At 43.2% G+C, this 22,517-nt stretch overlaps 2 protein-coding genes across 3 annotated transcripts in view; one reads left to right on the top strand and one right to left on the bottom strand.

The window, feature by feature from the left end:
- CFAP69 (cilia and flagella associated protein 69) overlaps positions 1 to 5,044 on the top strand; it is a 59,138-nt gene extending 54,094 nt beyond the window's left edge. For both annotated transcript variants that reach the window (XM_056519147.1, XM_056519148.1), the window contains exons 22-23: positions 729 to 833; positions 3,934 to 5,044. In XM_056519147.1, coding sequence (XP_056375122.1) covers positions 729 to 833; positions 3,934 to 4,080 — 252 coding nt within the window. In that variant the 3' untranslated portion in view covers positions 4,081 to 5,044. The remainder of the gene's footprint in view (positions 1 to 728; positions 834 to 3,933) is intronic.
- FAM237B (family with sequence similarity 237 member B) overlaps positions 1 to 22,517 on the bottom strand; it is a 56,895-nt gene that overhangs the window by 32,835 nt on the left and 1,543 nt on the right. The window contains exons 2-5 of the mRNA XM_056519150.1: positions 15,635 to 15,759; positions 15,165 to 15,185; positions 10,386 to 10,790; positions 8,807 to 9,001 (exon numbers count right to left, since the gene is read on the bottom strand). Coding sequence (XP_056375125.1) covers positions 8,970 to 9,001; positions 10,386 to 10,790; positions 15,165 to 15,185; positions 15,635 to 15,759 — 583 coding nt within the window. The 3' untranslated portion in view covers positions 8,807 to 8,969. The remainder of the gene's footprint in view (positions 1 to 8,806; positions 9,002 to 10,385; positions 10,791 to 15,164; positions 15,186 to 15,634; positions 15,760 to 22,517) is intronic.

Raw genomic sequence — 22,517 nt, 5'->3', positions numbered from 1 at the left:
GTGGAGTACTTCTTTTACCTATGCTAACATTTTTTTTTTTACTGTATTTTAAGGCATGAAAAGGCTGTTTTACATCTGTATTTTCGCCCTTAGCAACCAATCTGATCGCTTCTTAAATTTTTTAAAAGGAAGCAATCTGATTGGTTGCTATGAGCAACTACTCCACTTTTTATCTGCACTGGGTTTGATAAATTCCCCCAATTATGTCTAAGCGATAATTTAACCCTTTAGGGAATACCGTATCTGGTTTTATTATCCAATATTATTCTCTTGTATGAGTCAGAGAGTTGCAAAAAGGGAAGCTTCTCCTCACCCTGCTAATCCCGATTAATCGATCAGCTAGTAATGCACGTGTCGTAATATTTATCATCCGCCAGTTAATGAACATTGTGCAATACAAGAAATACATACAATTATCTTTCACCGAATTTGACATAGTTATATAGTTAATATAAGGGTAGGGTCACATGGAGCGCATCCGCTGAGTATTTCACACTGCGGATGCGTCGACGGCAGTCACAAGAGCAAGCTCCCTGCCGCAGCAAGGAGCTCACTCTTGTGATTTCTGTCGGCGCATCCGCAGTGTGAAATACGCTGCGGATGCGCTCTGTGTGACCCTACCCTTAATGTGATAATCTGCTGCATAGTCTAACAGAAGGAGAAACCAGGTCAGCCATATATGGTTCTTTATTACTTTTCTACTTATTTTTTTATTTTATTTATTTCAGAAAGCAAAACGACTTCAGGAAAAGTCCATTGAATCATCAAGACCTAAAGCAAGACCCCAGAATATCATTGTCCACTCCACCCAAATCCCTAACCTGAATACTACGGTAAAGTAACCTAAGTTCCCAACACAGAGCTTTTTTCTTAGTTGAAGAAGAAAGTATGAGGGTATGTCTGCCTGGAAAACATTCCGCAAATTTGCATGTTCCACCAGCATAGATGGCAATGCGTTTCAGAGTGGTTTTTCGGCGGACCCCAAAAAGTGAATGTGCACCGTGCAGCAGAATCCCATCAAAAACAATAGCACTCTGCTGCAACGGAATTTCCGAGCTTAATTTTTCCACCGGATTCCGCTCAGAAATTCCGTCAGGTGAACGAGGCCTAAGGATTATCATCTCGTGTGACATTTTTTATGCATTTTAAGTTGCCTATCCTCTTTATAAAAAATACTTGTAAAAATTATAAAGAAATATTTATGTACCCCACTCCTCCCAAAAAGAGAAAAAAAAGCACTGAAAATATGATAACCCTCTGCAATGCAAAAGGGGATATCTACAGTAAAAATTTACTGTAGATATGATTTTGAAACCTCATCTTCATGTGTAGTATTGTAAATTGCTGTGGGTTCGAACATGACCTTAAAGGGGTACTCTGGTGGAAAGCTAATTTTTTTTTATTATTATTAAATGGTGCCAGAAAGTTAAACAGATTTGTAAATTACTTCTATTAAAAAATCTTAATCCTTCCAGTACTTATCAGCTGCTGTATGCTCCACAGGAAGTTCTTTTCTTTTTGGATTTCTTTTCTTTCTGACCACAGTGCTCTCTGCTGACACCTCTGTCCATTTCAAGAACTGCCCAGAGCAGGATAGGTTTGCTATGGGGATTTGCTCCTGCTCTGGACAGTTCATGACATAGACAGAGGTGTCAGCAGAGAGCACTGTGGTCAGTCAGAAAAGAACTACACAACTTCCTGTGGAGCATGCAGCAGCTGATAAGTATTGGAAGGAATAAGATTTTTAAACAGAAGTAATTTACAAATCTGTTTTAACTTTCTTGCACCAGTTGATTTAAAAAAAATAAATATATATATAATATATATGTCTTCCACTGGAGTACCCCTTTAACCACTTAAGGACCCAGGGCATACCTCTACACCCTGAGTCTGCTCCCTTTTATAACGTGGGGCCACGGCGTAGCCACATGTCATAGCAGGTGGGGCCCGGCCGTTGTTAGACAATGGCCGGGACCCGTGGCTAATAGCACGCGGCACTGATCCCCCCCCACATTAGGTGCAGTACAGTTCCCCCCACTGGGGGGTCTTCGGAATGACCAATGGTCAGGGCCGGTTTTAGGCTTAGCGTGGCCCTAGGCAAAATCAAAAGAGGGGCCCCAAAAGTTGTAATAGTGCACTAACCAGATTTGCACATTTTTGGTCACTTCAAATAACATAAAAATATCTAAAAGGCAATTGAAAAGTCCCATCAAAACAAAAATTCCCCCACATTAGGTGCAGTACAGTTCCCCCCACATTAGGTGCAGTATAGTTCCCCCACATTAGGTGCAGTATAGCTTCCCACATTAGGTGCAGTATAGTTCCCCCACATTAGGTTGGCTGTATAGTTCCCCCACATTAGGTGCAGTACAGTTCCCTCCACATTAGGTGCAGTACACTTCCCCCCACATTAGGTGCAGTACAGTTCCCCCCCCCCACATTAGGTGCAGTACAGTTCCCCCCACATTAGGTGCAGTACAGTTCCGCCCCACATTAGGTGCAGTACAGTTCCCCCCACATTAGGTGCAGTACAGTTCCCCCACATTAGGTGCAGTACAGTTTCCCCACATTAGGTGCAGTACAGTTCCCCCACATTATGTGCAGTACAGTTCCCCCCACATTAGGTGCAGTACAGTTCTCCACATTAGGTGCAGTATAGTTCCCCCACATTAGGTGCAGTACAGTTCCCCCACATTAGGTGCAGTACAGTTCCCCCACATGAGGTGCAGTACAGTTCCCCCACATGAGGTGCAGTACAGTTCCCCCACATGAGGTGCAGTACAGTTCCCCCACATGAGGTGCAGTACAGTTCCCCCACATTAGGTGCAGCACACTTCCCCCCACATTAGGTGCAGTACAGTTCCCCCCCACATTAGGTGCAGTACAGTTCCCCCCACATTAGGTGCAGTACAGTTCCCCCCACATTAGGTGCAGTACAGTTCCACCCACATTAGGTGCAGTTCAGTTCCCCCCACATTAGGTGCAGTATAGTTCCCCCACATTAGGTGCAGTATAGTTCCCCCACATTAGATGCAGTATAGTTCCCCCACATTAGATGCAGTATAGTTCCCCCACATTAGATGCAGTATAGTTCCCCACATTAGGTGCAGTACAGTTCCCCACATTAGGTGCAGTATGGTTCCCCCACAGACATACAGCCTTCAGCCATATACATTGTATGGCTGGAGGCTGTATGTCTGTGTACTGCCCCACTTCAATGTTCCGACCACCGGTCCTCCGGTCCACGGTCACGATCTACTGCTATGGCCTTTAGAACATAGCAGTAGGTCCCGGAGGAGCGGTGGTCGGAACACCGAAGATGACATGCTGCCAGCTGGTGCCGGTGACTTACCATGCTGGCCGGCGCGTGTCTTCCTTGATGCTCCGCTCCTCCGTTGCTATGGGCACACGCATGGGACGTCAGTGACGTCCCTGCGTGGCTACCTCCCGGCGGCCCCTGCGTTTTTAAAGCTAATGCGGGGGCCGCCGCAGAAAGGTAACAGAGACATCCTTGTGTCACGAAAAGATCTTTCAGGACACAGGGATGTCCACAATGTGATGGGGGCCCCCTGCGGGCTGCCTGGGCTTGATTAGGCCTATGCTGAGCAGCCAGCTGGGAACCTGGGGTATGGGGACCCTAGGCAATTGCCTGGTTTGCCCCGCCCTAATGCCGGCCCTGTCAATGGTCTCATAGACATGGGACTACCGGCAATTCAGTAGACCCCCCCCCCCCCCCCTTGCTTTAGCAGCAGGCTACAGAGTTGCCGGGAGTTTTGAAAGTGTATCCCACTGCAGCACAGACTTTGCATTTACACTTTAACATAAGATACAATGTAATTACAATCATTTTTATGTTTAAATCTTTTTGGGTTAATTAAAAAAGTTTCACAAAAACATATGACAATAAAAAAAAATTCAACAATTGTTTTGCAGGTTGGTTGCGGCCCGGTTGTGTCTGTGGAGAGCACACCATCTAAGCTCACCGGAGGCCCTCTCGCTGATACAGAACTTGCCCTAAAAAGGGTTCCCATTCGGGGAGGAGCCCTGCAGAAGGCCAGAGGTGTGAAAATGGTGGACTAAAGGAGCAAACGGGATTATTATTATTTTTTTAAAATAGAGAATTCTGTGTACAGATACATTGTAACGCATTATCTGTGAGTCCTTGCATGATACGTATAATATATGTATTAATTTCTATTGGATGTCTCAGTCTCATACAGCAGTGGTTATCCTATTCATCCAGCTGTTGCAAAATTACAACGTAAAGTCTTAAGTAAACCATCACAACATTTTATTTTAGGTGCCAATGCCTTTAAAGCAGTGTTTCCCAACCAGTGCTGCCTCCAGCTGTTGGAAAACTTCAACTCCCAGCATGCCCGGACAGCCAAAGGCTGTCCGGGCATGCTGGAAGTTGTAGTTTTGCAGCAGCTGGAGGCACCCTGGTTGGGAAACACTACTTTAAAGTGAAATATGAAGCAACTTCACTAATCGTTTCGATGAAAGATTTCTCACCATTATTTGTCTTCAGTACCTATGTAGATCCATTTCCATGGCAACAGACTACAAATGTGTAGTCTGATCCTATACCTACACTTCTTTCTATTTATCCCTCTATTCTTCTTGCTACTCTACAAGGTGCTGACACCTTTGTCCATGTCAGGAACTGCCCAGAGCAGGAAAAAAATCCCCATAGCAAACCTCTCCTGCTCTGGACAGTTCCTAAAATGGACAGAAGTGTCAGCGGAGAGCACTGTGTTCAGAAAGAAAAGAAATCCGAAAATAATTTCCTCTATATTATACAGCAGCTGATAAGTACTGGAAGGATTAAGATTTTTCAATAGAAGTAATTTACAAATCTGTTTAACTTTTTGGCACCAGTTGATTTAAAAAAAAAAATTCCACCGGAGTACCCCTTTAATATAGGTTCTGTGAATAGTTACAACTAGAGATGAGAGAAGTTACAGTGATTCTGCACGAACGTCTCGTCTCGGCGGTTGATGACTTTTCCTGCATAAATTAGTTCAGCTTTCAGGTGCTCCGGTGGGCTGGAAAAGGTGGATGCAGTACTAAGAGACTCTCCTAGGACTGTATCCATCTTTTCCAGCCCACCGGAGCGCCTGAAAGTTGAACTAATTTATACAGGCTAAAGTCATCAACTGCCGAGCCGCAAGGTTCGTGACGAATCGTAGTACTGTAACTTCGCTCATCTCCAGCTACCACCACTGACTCTTTATTTGCAGATAAATATAGCATAATACTTTAAAATAAAGACTCAATGTTACTATAAATAATACAATTTGTATAACTTTTTTACTTTACTTTTAATAGAAAGATTCTTTATAGCTTTCACTATGGTAGACAATCTAAAACAGATTCACAAGAATGGAGGTCAATCATCCCCTGGAATATTCCGCACGGAAATTCCATTGCAGCAGTGTCTCCTTGATTTCAATGGGATTCTGCTGCACTGCGCACATGGAATGTCCGCGGCAGATGTTTTTGCTGCGGAAATTCTGATGCCGGTGTCCGCAGACAGAAAAGAAACATGTCTATTCTTTCTGCAGATCTCGCTCAGAAACAAAACCTGTGCAAAGGAAAAGTTGCTGAGTTGACCATAGTAACCAATCAGATAACTTCTTTCATTCTGAAAAGGCCTCTGAAAAATGAAAGAAGCGATCTGATTGGTTGCTATGTGCAACTGGTCAACTTTTCCTTTTACACAGGTTTTGATAAATCTCCCCCATAGTGTCTATGGATACGGATTGTGCAAATATGCAGAATGTCCACACTGGTTTCTGGGCCGACGCTGCGCACATTTTTACGCTATGTGAATATACCCTGAGGCTTCATTCTTATGTTAGTCACTGGATCACATAAGGGGGTCATGTCCAAAATTTTTAGTTCTGCTGACGCTACATATGGGCAGTATATGCCCATTTAGCAGCTGATCTCTGTGCTCTCAGTTCTCATCAGCCGCAACCAGTGAAGAAGAGGGCCACAATAGAGACTGGGTGCTGGGGAGACTGGCAGCAGTGGGGGAGCAGGCTGGGTAAGTATACCTCTTTATTTTCTCTGCAGCCCCAACAACATACCAAAACCTCTTTAAAAGAGCATAAGTGTCAGTGATTGAATTTAAAGGGTACCTGTCATGATCTTGTTAAATTTTATAATCCTCCCAGGTCACTGCCCCCATCATGATAAACCACCCCCTGCCTTTATTTTTATAATTTTTTAGTTTTCTACCTTGATATCCCTCTGTATTTTCTGCACAGTCTCAGTCAGATTCAAAGACTGGGAAGGGGCGTGCCCCAGCATGCGTGACATCATCTGAAGCCATACAGGGGAGAACTTCCTCCCTCACTCTGCTACACACAGCCCAGAGCAGTTCAGTGTGAGATTAGTTATGATTGGCTAAGGCTGCACACACACCCTTCAGCACTCCAGTCTGCATTTCCTGATTTTGGACTCCTGCCAGACCAGCAAGAGTCCAACGTCTGTGCAAGAGATAGGGAGAAATGTGCTCTGGACAAGTAGGGAGACACCTAGCTGCAGCTTTTTTAAGCACAAATAAAACATAGAAAACTTCATATTTTTTTAAACTAAGTACATTAGAAAGATTTTTTATTTAACAGAAGGAGTGCAATTGCAAAATTAGTTTTAATGTACTCTTTAGGTAGATAAATGGGCCTCATATATACAGTACACATTATATAAGTTAGCATCTTGGACTTTTATTACCTTTATTCATTGCAAATTTTCTCTTTTTATTGTTGTCTTACATGTTATGAAGGTAAAATGTAACCGGATTGTAAGGGTCCAAACCACACATTAGGGAAAAGAAGGCTGATCCTGTTGATCCTTTATATCCTTTATGCGCAGCAGGTGTTCCAAAGCTTAAAGGGGTATTCCAGGATTATTTTTTGTATTTGACTATGCTACAGGGGCTGTAAAGTTAGTGTAGTTCATAATATGGTGTCTATACCTGTGTTTGATAGTAGTCTCGCAATTCCGAGACATGACATCACTAGTCAGGTGTGCAAAGGGAGCCTGTCCTGCTATAATGGGTGAAGTGACCGCTGGGTGGGAGAGAGATCATTTTGCAACAGCTGGAGGCACCCTGTTAGAAAACACTGGTCTTTTAAATGGAATGCAGCTAATTTGTGTTTCACTTGGTGGGGAGGTTGATGTGTAGGAGGGAAAAAAGTGACCTCACACTTACAAACAAGGAACTATGGGATGTGTACTTTGAAAGAACGAACTCCAACAGGAAATACCAGTTCACAAAAAGCTAGCCACAGTGTTATGGTGATCTCACAACATAGCCATTTAGCCCCAAGACAAGCGCAGATCCTTCCTAAGCATGTCCATTACTGTCTGCCAGGTATGTACTAAAATCACCTTATGGTGGAGAACCCCTTTAAATTCCGCTAGCAGAATTTTCACAGAAGAAAGACCGCAAGCAAAAATCATTGACTTAAAGGGGTATTCCAGGCCAAAACTTTTTTTTATATATCAACTGGCTCCGGAAAGTTAAACAGATTTGTAAATTACTTTGATTAAAAAATCTTAATCCTTCCAATAGTTATTAGCTTCTGAAGTTGAGTTGTTGTTTTCTGTCTAACTACTCTCTGATGACTCCCGTCCCGGGAGCTGTGCAGTTCCTATGGGGATATTTTCCCATCATGCACAGCTCCCGGGACGTGACATCATCATTGAGCAGTTAGACAGAAAACTTCAGAAGCTAATAACTATTGGAAGGATTAAGATTTTTTTAATAGAAGTAATTTACAAATCTGTTTAACTTTCCGGAGCCAGTTGATATATATAAAGCTATGTAAATGTGTTATCACTGTTATCGTACTAAGCTGCAGAATAAAGGTAAAAAATTTTTTTTTTTACTGCTGAGTAAACTATCTAAAAACTAAACAAAAAAATTTCAGAATTACGGTACATTTTTTCTATTCTAAAATAATATCTTTTTTGTTTGTTCTTCATCACATATTATGGTAAAGTAAAGGGCCCATTAAAAAGATTGAGTGTGACATGTGGACTTGCATTCTTACATTTTAGGTAGGGGTGGCCACTTTAATGCAACATTTATTAAAAAGTAGAACTTGTCCTGCAAAAAACAAGCGCTCATATGGCTTCTATAAAAAGTTATGGTTCTAAGAAGGCATTCCCTGATTGTAATTTATAATTACATTTTTTTCACAATATTATGGGGGCAACCATCTTGCCTGAGCTGTGTTTAAAGCATTTAGAGATATGCTTTACAGTAAGCCCCTTGGACATAAGCAACATCCCATTGGCATGAATGGGAAAGGTTTATGTGAGTGCTCTGTGACCTACACAGAGGTCATTCAACTGGGAAGGGAAAGACTGATCTGTAAGCAACAGCTATTTTGTATACCTCTGTTATCTATACAGTGGTGTCACCTATTACTGTAATCCTATGTGTGATGATAAGGAGGAGACTGCTTGGAAATGGAAGTTTAACCTAAGAATGTAATTAGACAATAGGTCACTTTCTAATGACACGTTACCTTTAAAACCAAAAATGGAAATACAAATGGGCATAACTCACACAATGTCATAAGTTCTTGGGTACCAAAAATATGAATAATCTTTATTTAATCGAGTTATATAAATAAATTCCATATCGATAAAATACGGCAGGCAGGTAACATATCTCCACTTATGACAAATCCAGTATTTATATTGGTTCATAATACAAAAATGTCACATTTCTCACGAATGACATCGCACAATCATTTGGTTTTTCCGTGGGAGGGAATCTGTGGCCTACCTGAGAGATCGTCTTATGTCAGAACATTTTTAATAGATTTGCAGATTAAGAAGGCAACCTTGGTATAGAATAGATTATCAGACATAAGAACCTTCTTGGACGAACACTGATTTTAATAAATACATTTACGGAATGAAATGACCGGATTCCACTTGTCCACACGTTAAATCCAGGGTTTTATTAAAGGGGAAATTCCTGCAAAGAAAACCAAAACGCGAGTTACTAAACAGAGCGACATGTTGTGTATTCTTAAAGGGGTACTCCACTGCTCAGCGTTTGGAACAAACTGTTCCGAACGCTGGAGTCAATGCCGGGAGCTTGTGATGTCATAGCCCCGCCCCCTCATGATGTCACGCCCCACCCCCTCAATGCAAGTCTGTGGGAGGGGGCGTGACAGCCGTCACGCCCCCTCCCCTAGACTTGCATTGAGGGGGCAGGGCGTGATGTCATGGGGGGGCTATGACATCACGAGCTCCCAGCACCGGCTCCAGCGTTCGGAACAGTTTGTTCCAAACGCTGAGCAGCTGAGTACCCCTTTAAAGGGAATCTCCACCTTTTACCATTATGTTGTTTCAAGGTCAAAATTCTGTGCAGATTGATATATTGTTATAGCGGTGTGTAGTTAACTACATTGGAATAAGATTTCCCAAATACATTAAAGGGGTTGTCCCGGAAATAAAAACTTATCCCCAGACCACAGGATAGGGGATAAGAGTCTGATAGCGGGGGGGTCTGACCTCTAGGACCCCTCCCGCAATCTCCAGAATGGTGACCATCTCTTACCGCTGATCACTTCCAGACCCCACTTTCTGAGATGAGCTCCCGGGACTAGTATGTCTTAGAAGGTGGGGGCCGGGGCTCAGTGAGGTGACACAGGCGACCACGGGGGTTTCAATCAATCGGTTCCCCCACGTTCAGACACTTATCCCCAATCTTGTGCATTTTAGTTTCTGTTTAACGAAGTACTCCGCCCCTAGACATCTTGTCCTCTATCCAAAGGATAGGGGATAAGATATGTGATCGCAGGGGTCCCGCCACTGGGGACCCCCATGATCTCCCTGCTGCACCCGTGTTCGTTTATAGCGTCGGGTGCAGTGCCAGAGGCTCATGACGTCACGGTAGCGTCCCGCTGGTGACGTCACGGCCATGCCTCCTCAATGCAAGTCTACCCTCCCATAGACTTGCATTGAGGGGGCATGGCCGTGACGTCAAGAGCAGGGCGCGACCGTGACGTCACTAGCCTCCACTCTGCATCGCCAGTCAACCGACACGTGCGAAGGTCGCTTTGTGCACCGGATTTCTGGGATGCCGCAGCCAAGATCGCGGAGGTCCCTTTGGATAGGGGATAAGATGTCTAGGGGCGGAGTACCCCTTTAATGTATAAATTTTATACTCTCTTGCAGATTGATCAGTAAAGATCCATTGTGGTACATTCAAAATATGTAGGTCTCCTTATCTATCATCTTGCCATGTGGGATTTGTAATGGCGGCCATATTGGTTTAGTTTTATTTAAGCCATTGCTATAGACCCTAGTGTTTACAATCACACAGTCAACTTTTTACCCTCTACAGGAATTACCTTTAATAGGTTTTTGTAGATAAAAGGATAGGTTAGGCGATGACACTTGTCTCCTGCCCACCCCGTGAGACCTCGAGAGGACGCAGTCTACATATATGTCCCAGAAGTCCTGTGCCAAACCATCAAAAAGCGCGTTGTGCTTGGGATTGGCCGATTCTTTCAAGAAGAGCATGAAGTCCCAGAGCCCCATGATAGTGTCTGCCACTCTGAGCTTCTTCATCTCCACCAGCTTGCGTGACGCCGCTTCCCAGCACTCATTGTCAATTTCTCCAAGACTCCCGGAGCTTAGATGTCTATGAGATTCTATATTATACACAGCTCTGGCATAGATTGAGGTCACCATGAGTAAGTAGATCAGCTGGAGATACCAGCTACTTGTTGTAGATTCCATAACTTGTCTACAAGCTGCAATGAAGAATGACAAAATGATCAGAACAGAGCGTAGAGAATAAAACTTCTGCCTTTGGAGTATACATCTCCTATGTAGACATATGTGTTTCTATGGTTACAGACTACACAGAAACCCTGTGTAGTCTGATCCTGGAGTCATGTGTTACACTACTCCCTATCGTCTCTCCTCTTGATGACCTACAGACAGTAGAATAAAAATACATGAAAACTAGTGCAGGATCAGACTACTCTGGGATTGTTTGTAGTCTGTAACCTGCGCGGCTCCAGGGGAGAGCTGGGGCCCCGTACAGGAGATCGCGCGGGGGCCCAGCCCTCGGACCCCCTGTGATCTAAAACGTATCCCCTATCTTGCGGATAGGGGATAAGTTTTAAGAAGTGTAAAAAATTTTTTACCCCTTTAAGTGTTAAAAATATATAAGAAAAATCCCCTACCCCAATTTAAAATTCAATTTCCCTCCCCCACTTTTCTCATTTGTAACTCATAAGACAAACAAGAACATATTTGGTATCACATTATCCATTATTGTCCAAACTTTTAAATACAACGTTTATGACCTTTTGTGGTAAACTGCGTAAACGAAAACAAAAAATACCAAATATCAGAATTGCTGATTTTTGGTCACATCATAAATATTTTTTAAGTAACAAAAAATGTAATTAAAATTAAAACAAACCAATATAAATTTGGTATAATTGTCTTACAGAATATAAATGACATGTTAATTGGTCCCACATAAAACAAGCCCTCATATGGGAAAATTAAAAGAGTTATGGCTTTAAAAAAGTGAGGAGGGCAAAATACCAAATGACAAAATCTAAAAGGAGAATTAACTGCGTCATTGAGGGGTCATTGCCCGTAGGTCTCCATGCACCAGCTGGTTTCTTCAATGAGAATCAGTACCTGCACTAGATGATTCTTTGAAAGGCATCCATTCATGGAGGATGACAGTATAGATTGGTCTTATATTGTGTTTCCTCTTTGAAGTGATCCTCACGAGTGCCCTCCATATGGGTCTGAGAGCAGTAAGTGCATCCTAGTTCATTTGTTGCTGTATGATTTTGTATTGTTCCCATCTATTGTTGGATCATGACGTACATTCCATTAAACAGGTGAGAACAATATAATTCAATAGACAAGTGTTTTTCTCTACCTGACTCCTGCTTTTTGTATCTTTTTATGTTTATTATGACACTAAAGTAGTGTTTCAATAATTATAAAGATTAAAGGGGTTATCCAGGGGAAAAAAAAATGTTTTCATATAAACTGGCTTCAGAAAGTTAAACAGATTTGTAAATGACTTCTATTAAAAAAATATTAATCCTTCCAGTAGTTATCAGCTGCTGAAGTTGAGTTGTTCTTTTCTTTCTGACAACAGTGCTCTCTGCTGACACCTCTGCTTGTCTCAGGAACTGTTCGAAGCATTAGAGGTTTGCTATGGGGATTTTCTTCTACTCTGGACAGTTCCTGAGACAAGCAGAGATGTCAGCAGAGTGGACTATGGTCAGAAAAAAAAAGATCAACTTCAAATCTGTTTAACTTTCCGGGCCAGTTGATTAAAAAAAAATTTTTTTTTCCTGAAATACCCATTTAATGATTTTTGAATAAAAATTCTGCAATTGTCTAATGCATTTTATTTCAGTTTTTGTTTCGGTTACTTAGGGTACTTTTATTCGGGTCAGTTTACAGCATGTTTTAGCCGATTTTCGGCAGCAGATATTGCTGCAGTTTTATCACTGCCGAAAATCCGCCACGGCTTAAACTTGCAGCGGGAAACTCGCTGTAAGCCTGCCTGTGTAAGTGAATGGAAGAAAATCCAGAGACATTACCAATTCATACATTTATGGTATAGCTTGCAAATATCTGGAGAAAGCAAACCCACATTTTCCACATAAGTGCAAGTCCCAAAGGTTGGATCCATATCTAGGACAGAAAAATGCCTCTTTCTTTTCTCCTCAGACTCCTTTCCTGCTCCCTTCCTTCTAAACTCAACAGTGTCTTTAAAAAACAGCTCCATTCCACCTTGAGCAAGAAGCCGGACAATCAGCTTACTAAGAAATCAGATTACAAACTGTCCACAGAAGTCTATGAAGAAGGGGGCGTGGCAGGAGAGAGCCAAAGGCAGACACACTGCAGAGAGGCTAAAGGAACTTAAAGTTAGTTCTCACCCCAGTTCTGGGTTCACAGCTTACACTGCTCAGTACTGCTCTATAATGCCCTCCTTGCTGCTGCTTCTTAGGGTGTATAGAGCTATAGAGGGGCAGGAACCCCTTCTCTTCTGTGTGTGTGTGCAGTGAATAGAGCCATCTTAGCAGCTAGTCTCCATCTGCTAGCTCAGGGGCAATGGAAAATTTGAAATGGTAAAAAAAGTCATATACAAGTTATATAATGGCCAGAAATAGTGCTACTACCCATGTACAAACACAGCTGCTTATTCAAAAAAGTTACCTGAAACCACAGGTACACTTTAAAAGGTCACTGTACTTAAAAAAACAAACAAAAGAAAACTCCCCTTCTTTTTTTTACCCTATGTGATTTCTAATATATTTGTAAACCATTTAATTTGCCAAAAAATTACTCCACACCCCAGAAAAACAGCTTTGAAACATAGGTGCCTCACTTCTCTGTGATCTGCTCTGTCTGTCTCTAGTAATGAGATATCAAGATGGATCACATGAAGTGTGGGCATGGCTTAGCTTGTGTTATGTACAGGAAAGAGAGGAAGAAAGCCTGAGCTGCATACCTGCAATATAGGAGCCTGTCCTCCTCCTGAAAAGTAAATCAAGGATTTCCTCTAATCTCTGACCAACTATAATGTGCTAAGCAGCTGTCTACTGTATTCCTACGACTGTATATACACAGTGCAGCCTTATAAATGCAATCCCCCTCCTTACAGCTTGTCATCTTTACCAGCAGCAGCCTAGCAAACTTTAGTGTAACCCCTTTCTTACTGTGCTGCTGTTTCAGTAACTCCTCACATGTCATCTATAGTATTGTACGCTAATCCATCCCCAGCATAGTTCAACCTGTTCAGTCTAGTGCACTTTACCCAGCACTATGCCAGGGTGTGGTAGATTAGTACCTGTTGTTTTCTGATCATCCAGACAACTAAGGGAGGCAGTGCCTGTGTGTGTACTACTGTCAAACAGCCCAGCTCTGTTCCTGCCACATAAAATGAAGAAAATAAGAAATAGCTATGTGTCATGGAGAAGACTCTCATGAGCTTAAAGGGGTATTCCAGGAAAAACTTTTTTTTATATATCAACTGGCTCCAGAAAGTTGAACAGATTTGTAAATTACTTCTATAAAAAAAATCTTAATCCTTTCAGTACTTATGACCTTCTGAAGTTAAGGTTGTTCTTTTCTTTCTAAGTCCACTCTGATGACACGTGTCTCGGGACATGCCCAGTTTAGAAGCAAATCCCCATAGCAAACCTCTTCTAAACTGGGTGTTTCCCGAGACAGGTGTCATCAGAGAGCACTTAGACAGAAAAGAACAACCTTAACTTCAGAAGGTCATAAGTACTGAAAGGATTAAGTTTTTTAATAGAAGTAATTTACAAATCTGTTTAACTTTCCGGAGCCAGTTGATATATAAAAAAATGTTTTTTTTCCTGGAATACCCCTTTAATATCAGCAGTAAGAGCACTAAAATGACCATGTCACCATTCTAAAGAATAAATCTAACAAAACCTTAAAAAATCTTTAAAAAAAATAAAGTAAGCTTTAAATTAAGATCATGCAGTAAAGTTCCAAATTACAATATAGGAGTTCATGGGGGGTAACAGGCAGCTAACTGGTAACTGTATGTTCTGACATATGATACTGCATCTATTCTCAGTATATCGCAGTGCTAAAAGAACATAATATTCCCTAAAACAGTTAAACCCAACACGTGACTAACCAACTGTGACAAAACTACAACTCCTAGCATGCCTGCTGGAAATTGTCATTTTTCCACAGCTGGATAGATCACTGCCCTAAATCCTGTGTAGTCTGGGAACACATTGTGAAAACCAGATTATTTAAACCAGTGTTTCCCAACCAGGGTGCCTCCAGCTGTTGCAAAACTACAACTCCCAGCATGCCCGGACAGCCTTCGGCTGTCCGGGCATGCTGGTTGTTGTAGTTTTGCAACAGCTGGAGGCACCCAAGTTGGGAAACACTCATTTAAACTCATGTTCATTCGCCACAATAGAACAATATCGTAGCAGTCAGAACACTTGGAAACAGTGTGACCGTTCACTGACACCATTCATAGAAAGCTAATGCCTGGAATAATAAAAAAACTTGTTCAATTTAAGAATTTTTTTTTAGCTCATATATATCTAATAGACAGGATGATTTGGTTAGGTTTTAGTTTTACTTACCTGCAAGGATTAAAGTATTACCTGAAAAATATAAAAATATATTGACAATATAAAGTTATAACCATGCAAATAATAAATATATAGAAATAAGTAGATAGATATGAAATAGATAGATATTAGATAGATAATAGATAGATAGATATGAAATAGTTAAATAGATAGATAATAGATATGAGATAGATAGATATGAGATAGATAGATATATATGAGATAAATAGATAGATTTGAGATAGATAGATAGATAGATATGAGATATATAAATATGATAGATAGATATGAGATAGATAGATAAATGGATAGATTGATAGATACGAGATAGATATGAGATAGATAGATATATATGAGATAAATAGATGGATAGGTTGATAGATAGATAGATGGATAGATAGATATGAGATAGATAGATATGAGATAGATAGATATGAGATAGATAGATAGAAAGATATGATACGGGTTGAGCTCTTACAGACCTGAACAATCTTTGAGGAGATGATGAGAGGTGAGGACTGGGACTGCCAAGAGAATTTTTATATTGGAGACCCTCCTACAGTCCTGCGTCACATCAAGGGGGCCTGAAACTGAGTCAGTAATATTCCTATCGTAGAACAATGTGTTATGTTGAGATCACTAATGTGAGCAAGAAGCATGCAGGGGAAAAAACTCACAGAGCGCCGACATGATGCACTCCTATCAGGACTTGTATGAAGAACTACTGTCACCAGCAAACCATACACCCGGGGACATGGTATCATATTAAAGAGGAGGGTGTGTTAAATACAAAAATATGCTGAGTTTGTATAAAATTGTGTAAGATCTGTAAATTACATATCCTCAATCCTATTCAGGAGATCATATAAATATCCATGGTGTCCAGTGGTTACTCAGTTCTCCTGACTCCAGAAATGTCTCCCAATTTGTCCATTGCTTGGGGCTTTAGATGGTCGCTAACCCTTCAAGAAGCTTTTCAGGCTGATTTGTGTGCCAATGAGGAGTAACACTATTTCTGGCCATTGTATAACCTGGCATTTTTCACCAGTTTTCCCCTTTACAAGCTTTGTCTCTTTAATGGGTGTAGACTAGCCTCACTAGCACACTCTATAGCACACCCTCATTATAGAGCAGTCCTTAGCAGTGTAAGCTTTGATTTCAGAACTGAGGAAAGATAACACTTACTAGAGCTTTAAACAAAGTCTCTGTATCTATCTCTCTGTTTCACTTTGCAGCTCCCATCCCCTCTCCATAGATCTCTATAGGCTGCATGTAAACTGATCCCTCAGTGAGCTGATCCATCCAGAGACTGACTTATGCTGTTTTATTTTTATGGAGGGCATAATTAGACAGAGGAAAGTGTGGTCAATGTGTGGTCAACCTTGGTAAAACGTGCAGAAGATGGTGTAGATGCCCAACATTAGCAGATTACATATACACAGGAGCACAGAGATGAAGAGATTATTATTATTTATTTTTATAGCCCACTTGATTTCAGGGAATTTTACAGATTGTAAAAATCTGTAAACAATCTAAAAGGCGAGGAAGACAATTGGTGAGGGAGACAGCTAGCCATTTGGGGGTGATTAGGGAATCAGCCATTCACAGTGCAGTGCAGTAGCAGCAGAATTATTATAGGTTGTAGATTGTTCTTAAAGGGGTACTCCACTGGAATTTTTTTTTTACTCAATTGGTGCCAGAAAGTTAAACAGATTTGTAAATGACTTCTATTTATACTTTGTACTTATAAGCTGTTGTATACTCCACAGGAAGTTCTTTTCTTTTTGAATTTCCGACTTTTGAATTTCACTGACCACAGTGCTCTCTGCTGACACCTCTGTCCATTTTAGGAACTGTCCAGAGCAGGAGAGGTTTGCTATGGGTATTTGCTCCGACTCTGGACAGTTCCTGACATGGACAGAGGTGTCAGCAGAGAGCACTGTGGTCAGACAGAAAGTAAATTCAAAAAGAAAACTTCCTGTGGAGCATACAACAGTTTAGAAGTACTGGAAGGATTAAGATTTTTTAATAGAAGTAATTTACAAATCTTTTAACTTTCTGGCACCAGTTGATTTAATTTTTTTTCCCAGTGGAGTACCCCTTTAAGAGATGGGTATTCAGGTTGCTTTCAAAGCTCCTGGTGCGTCTGAGCGGGATGTTTCAGGTTGGCATGTTCCACTGGATGGGGAAAGCACAGGAGGAGTCTTGGAGTCAAGTGTGTGAGGTGTGGACGAGGGGAGAGCACAGGCGGAGGTCTTGAGAGGTTCGGAGATTACTTGTAGGACAGTATTGGTAGAAAAGGTCAGAGATGTATAGGCGGACAGGTTGTAGACGGTGTCATGGTGAACAGTTTAAACTGAATTCATTGGGCAACTAATAGTCAGTGACGGGATTGGGATAGGGCAGGAGAGAAACGAGACGAGAGGTGGAATAGTCGGGCAACAGACTTGAGAATGGATTGAGGGGGAGGGGGGGACAAGAGTGTTTGATGAAGACCACAGAGGAGGATGTTGCATTAGTCCAAGTGACAGATGATTAGAGCGTATACTGGTATTTTTGTCAAGTCAAAGTTGAGTAATAAGCGGATTCAAGAAATGTTTTTAAAGGGGTACGCCGCCCCTAGACATCTTATCCCCTATCCAAAGCATAGGGGATAAGATGTCTGATCACGGGGGTCCTGCTGCTGGGGACCCCGCAATCTCCCTGCTGCACCCCAGTTATCTGGTACACAAAGCAAACTTCGCTCCATGCTGGATGACGGGCGATGCGGGAAGGAGGCTTGTGATGTCATGGCCATGCCCCCTCAATGCAAGTCTACTGGAGGGGGCGTGCCTTGCATTGAGGGGGTGAGGCAGGGACATCACGAGTGGGGCCTAACCATGACATCATGAGCCTCCAGCGCTGCACTTGTTGCTCTAAACGAATGCCGGGTGCAGCAGGGAGATTGTGGGGTTCCCCAGCTGCGGGACCCCTGCGATCAGACATCTCATCCCCTATCCTTTGTATAGGGGATAAGATGTCTAGGGGCGGAGTACCCCTTTAAGGTGAAGGCCATAGAAGGTAGTGAGGGCTTGGATGTCTGGTTTGAAAGACAGAACACAAAAGTGATGGGCACTGCTAATGAATTCACTGTGGGTGCAGACACGGTTGTGAAAAATAGACAATCCAAAAGAGAAGAAAAAAGCTGACAACCTAAGTGAGTGCACACCAACCACTGTATGGGTACAATTAGATAGATTACATTTTTATTGGAAAACTACAAAAAAAGAAGGAGTGCAGACGCCGTTAAAACCACTTAAAAACATACAAAAAAGTACATAGAGCCTAGGAATGTCATCCTATCTCTATCACCTGACTCATGCAAAGTAGCAAATAAGGTGAATCAATTAGATACATATATATGTACAACCATAAGTACCAGCCAGAACCTAAATTATAGCAGCAATCAGTGTAGATACTCAATCCCTATATAAAGTGCCTAGTGCACCCAGTCTCTGTAACCATATGCCAAAAAAGTGCTAATAAAAATGTGTGTAGGAAACACAACTATAAATATCCACAAAACATATGTGTGTTAAATTCCATAATGGCCCCCCAAAAACAAAAGGTAATAAGGCCTAAAAGCCAGCTTATGTTTTTAAGTGGTTTTAACGGTGTCTGTACTCCTTCTTTTTTGGTGTTTTTCAATAAAAATTAAATCTAATTGTATCCATACAGTGGTTGGTGTGCACTCACTTAGGTTGTCAGCTTTTTTCTTCTCTTTTGGATGGTTTGAAAGACAGAGCACAACGGATTGTGAGAATGGAGACAGAGCGGAACCATTGACTGTGTATGATAGATCAGGTAGGTGGTGGCGCGAGATGGGGAAAAATTTATGAATTACCGCATATACTCGAGTATAAGCCGAGTTTTTCAGCACCATTTTTCGTGACAAAAACATCCCCCTCGGCTTATACTGGAGTGATGGGGAAAAAAAAATCGTAGGCATACCGGTGGGGGTGGCGAGGGGATGGGCTGGGCCGTCCATCGTCGCCCATCTATGCTGCAGGGACCGTCCGACTTCCAGTGGGGAGGGTGAGCTGGTCCGCGTCGTCCATCTGGACCAGGAGGTCCTCTTCTCTGCTCCAGGCCGGCCCTGGACTAGTGACACTGCATTGACGCCGCCATGCAAGGACCGTCCGACTTCCAGTGGGGAGGGTGAGCCGGTCCCGGCCGTCCATCTTGACCAGGAGGCCCTCTTCTCCGCTCCGGGCCAGTTTCGGGACACAGAATGCTTCAAGACACAGTTTTCTTCATTACACCGGCCCTGGACTAGTGACACTGCATTGACGCCGCTGTGCAGGGACGTCCGTGCGCAGCAGACGTCCGTAACATCAGGGGCGTCCCCATGCGTTGTCGTCAATGCAGTGTCACTATTTCGGGGCCAGCCCGCAGCAGAGAAGAGGGCCTCTCGGTCAAGATGGATGGCCCGAACCGGCTCACCCTCCCCACTAGAAGTCGGACGGTCCCTGCAGCGACGTTGGATGGCTGCTAGGGAAGGACCAACAGAGCTGCAACTGGGGAGGAGAGTAGACAAGAGAGGGGGTTCTGGATGATGACAGTGAGGTATGAGGGGGATCTGGATAATGATATGGGGGGAAAGGGGGATCTGTATGATGGGGGGTCTGGATGATGACAGGGGGGGTATGAGGGGCATCTGGATAATGATATGGGGGGCAAGGTGGATCTGTATGATGTGGGATGAGGGGGGTCTGGATGATGACAGGAGGGATGAGGGGGAGCTGAATAATGATATGGGGGCAAGGGGGATCTGTATGATGGGGGGATGAGGGGGTCTGGATGATGACAGGAGGGATGGGGGGGTGTCTGGATGATGACAGTGGGAGTCGGGATGATGACAGAGGAGGTTTATACTCGAGTCAATAGGTTTTCCTGGTTTTTTGGGGTGAAATTAGGGGCCTCGGCTTATATTCGGAACGGCTAATACTCGAGTATATACGGTACATTTTCTCTATTCTAAGTTTTAAAAAGCAGGAGAAGCTGACAGACAGTCTGGGATCCTGGATAGAAGGGAGGTGACATCTGGACCAGAAAGCATAGAAGTGAAACTTGAAGCCATGAGTTCTATGATATGTCCTAGGCCAAGAGGACAGATGGAAAAGAGTAGGGGCCCCAGGACAGAGCCTTAGGGGTCTCCAACAGAGAGTCAGGTGGGGTGTAAATAGGAGACACTGAATGAACGCTTGGTGAGGTATGAGGAGATCCAGGAGAGGGGCCAGGCATGACACCGAGAGATTAGAGAGTTTGAAGTAGGATGCAATGGTGGACTGTGTCAAAGGAAGGGGAAAGGTCAAGGAGAAGGAGCCCAGAGTACTGACAAGGGGCAGTCAGCAGATCACTGGCCTCTAAAAAATATTTGGATTTATGGCTGCATGTGAGCCACACTGAGGATTCAAGCAGAAATACCTCACTTCATTTCCCTAGTGTCACAGGTCAAATCAGCCATTTTATTAAAACATCAGAAAGACATTTTTCCCCCACCCTGAAGCCTTTAAAGTGGTACTCCGCCCCTGGACATCTTATCTCCTATTCAAAGGATAGGGGATAAGTTGTCTGATCGCGGGGGTCCTGCTGCTTGGATCTCGGCTGGGGCCCCCAGAAGTTTGCTCCATGCCGGATGACTGGCGATGCGGGACGGAGGCTCGTGACATCACGGCCAGGCCCCTCCGTCACGCCCCCTCCCATAGACTTACATTGGGGGGCCTGGCCGTGACGTCACGAGCCTCCGGCGCTGCACCCGACGCTCTAAATGAATGCCGGGTGCAGCAGGGAGATCGCGGGGGTCCCCAGTGGCAGGACCCCTGCGATCAGACATCTTATCCCCTATCCAAAGGATAGGGGATAAGATGTCTTGGGGCGGAGTACCCCTTTAAGAGAATCTCCACCTTTCATCATCATGTCCTCTCTAGGCCTAAAATTCTGTACTTATTATTTTGATTAAAAGATTAAAATATCTTTATAGAAGTCAGAATTATGTTTCTTTCTGCTACAGAGCGCCAAAACCCCTGCAGTGACAAAGATTTAAAATAATGTCTCTGAATAATACTCAGACACTTGTTAAATAATTGTACAACACAAGGGCCAAATAATCCCTGCAACCCACGACCGGAAATATATACGACAAAGACCAATGTAACCAATAAACGCACCATACAGAGCCCATACAGTGGTCACAACACTGGTGTTCTGCAGGGTACAATCCGCTGTGGACCTTAGATAAGTGATTACAGTCGAGTTACACCCAGTGACTCCTCTGAATGGAGTTACAATATTCACTTTCCCTTATGTTTTTGCAATGATGACTTCTCGTTGCTACAACTTCTCTTTCCTTAGTGCATCACATGGTAATAGTGCCCACTAGAGTAGTTCTTCCCCTCTGTTTCCCCACACAGTAGTAGTACCCCCTGTATTACTTCCAACCTAGTGCCCTCCACACAGTACATGTGCCACCATGAATAGTAGCCTATTTGTGCCCAACACTAATTTCCACTGCCCCTTTGTGCCCCCACTCAGCAATAATGCTTCTTACTGGTCCCACGCACAAATATTGTCCCCTTAGTGCCTTCAGTAATAATGCCCTCACTAAATAATAATACCTCTTAGTGCCATCTTCAAAATACTGACTCCCACTCAGTATTGATGCCGGCCCTACGGCTGTGATTCTACATTTTCATAAAGCTACACTCTTTCCCAGAAACCAAATTAGTAACAGGTATCACAACCTATTAATGGGGGACTCCGCCCCTAGGCATCTTATCCTCTATCCAAAGGGACCCCCGCGATCTCGGCTGCGGCACCCCAGACATGCGGTGCATGGAGCGAACTTTGCTCTGTGCTGGATGACTGGGGATGCGGGGCGGAGGCTCGTGACATCATGGCCACGCCCCCTCAATGCAAGTGACAGCTCCTCGCATAGACTTGCATTGATGGAGAAAAAGCAAAAATGTAATTGTCTGTGTTTTAAGGCCAAAATCTGCTTTGTCCCTAAGGAGTTAATGGGGTTTTAATGGGGGGGGGGGGGGGGGGAGTGATACAATTTTCTACACATTGGGTGACACCAACCCTAGCAACGCCACTGATACACTGCACCAAAAAAATACTGACTTTGGGACTGAACGTGCCAAGTTTTGGATGAGAAGCTCAGATGTTTAGGTCAGTAACCTCATGTAAGGACGTTTAGGTTTCCGTTATACCTCATGCTGCAAGTGGAAGTTATTGCTGTATGTGACTTATTACAAAAAAACAGAGACTACTGAACTGTGACACCTGCCTGCTTGGGTCTGTTTGCTTGCTGGCAAGACCATT

The sequence above is a fragment of the Hyla sarda genome, chromosome 5, assembly GCF_029499605.1.
Source record: "Hyla sarda isolate aHylSar1 chromosome 5, aHylSar1.hap1, whole genome shotgun sequence".
Taxonomy (NCBI): Eukaryota; Metazoa; Chordata; class Amphibia; order Anura; family Hylidae; genus Hyla; species Hyla sarda.
The sequence above is the reverse complement of the archived record's forward strand: the minus strand, read 5'-3'. Positions and strand labels throughout refer to the sequence as shown.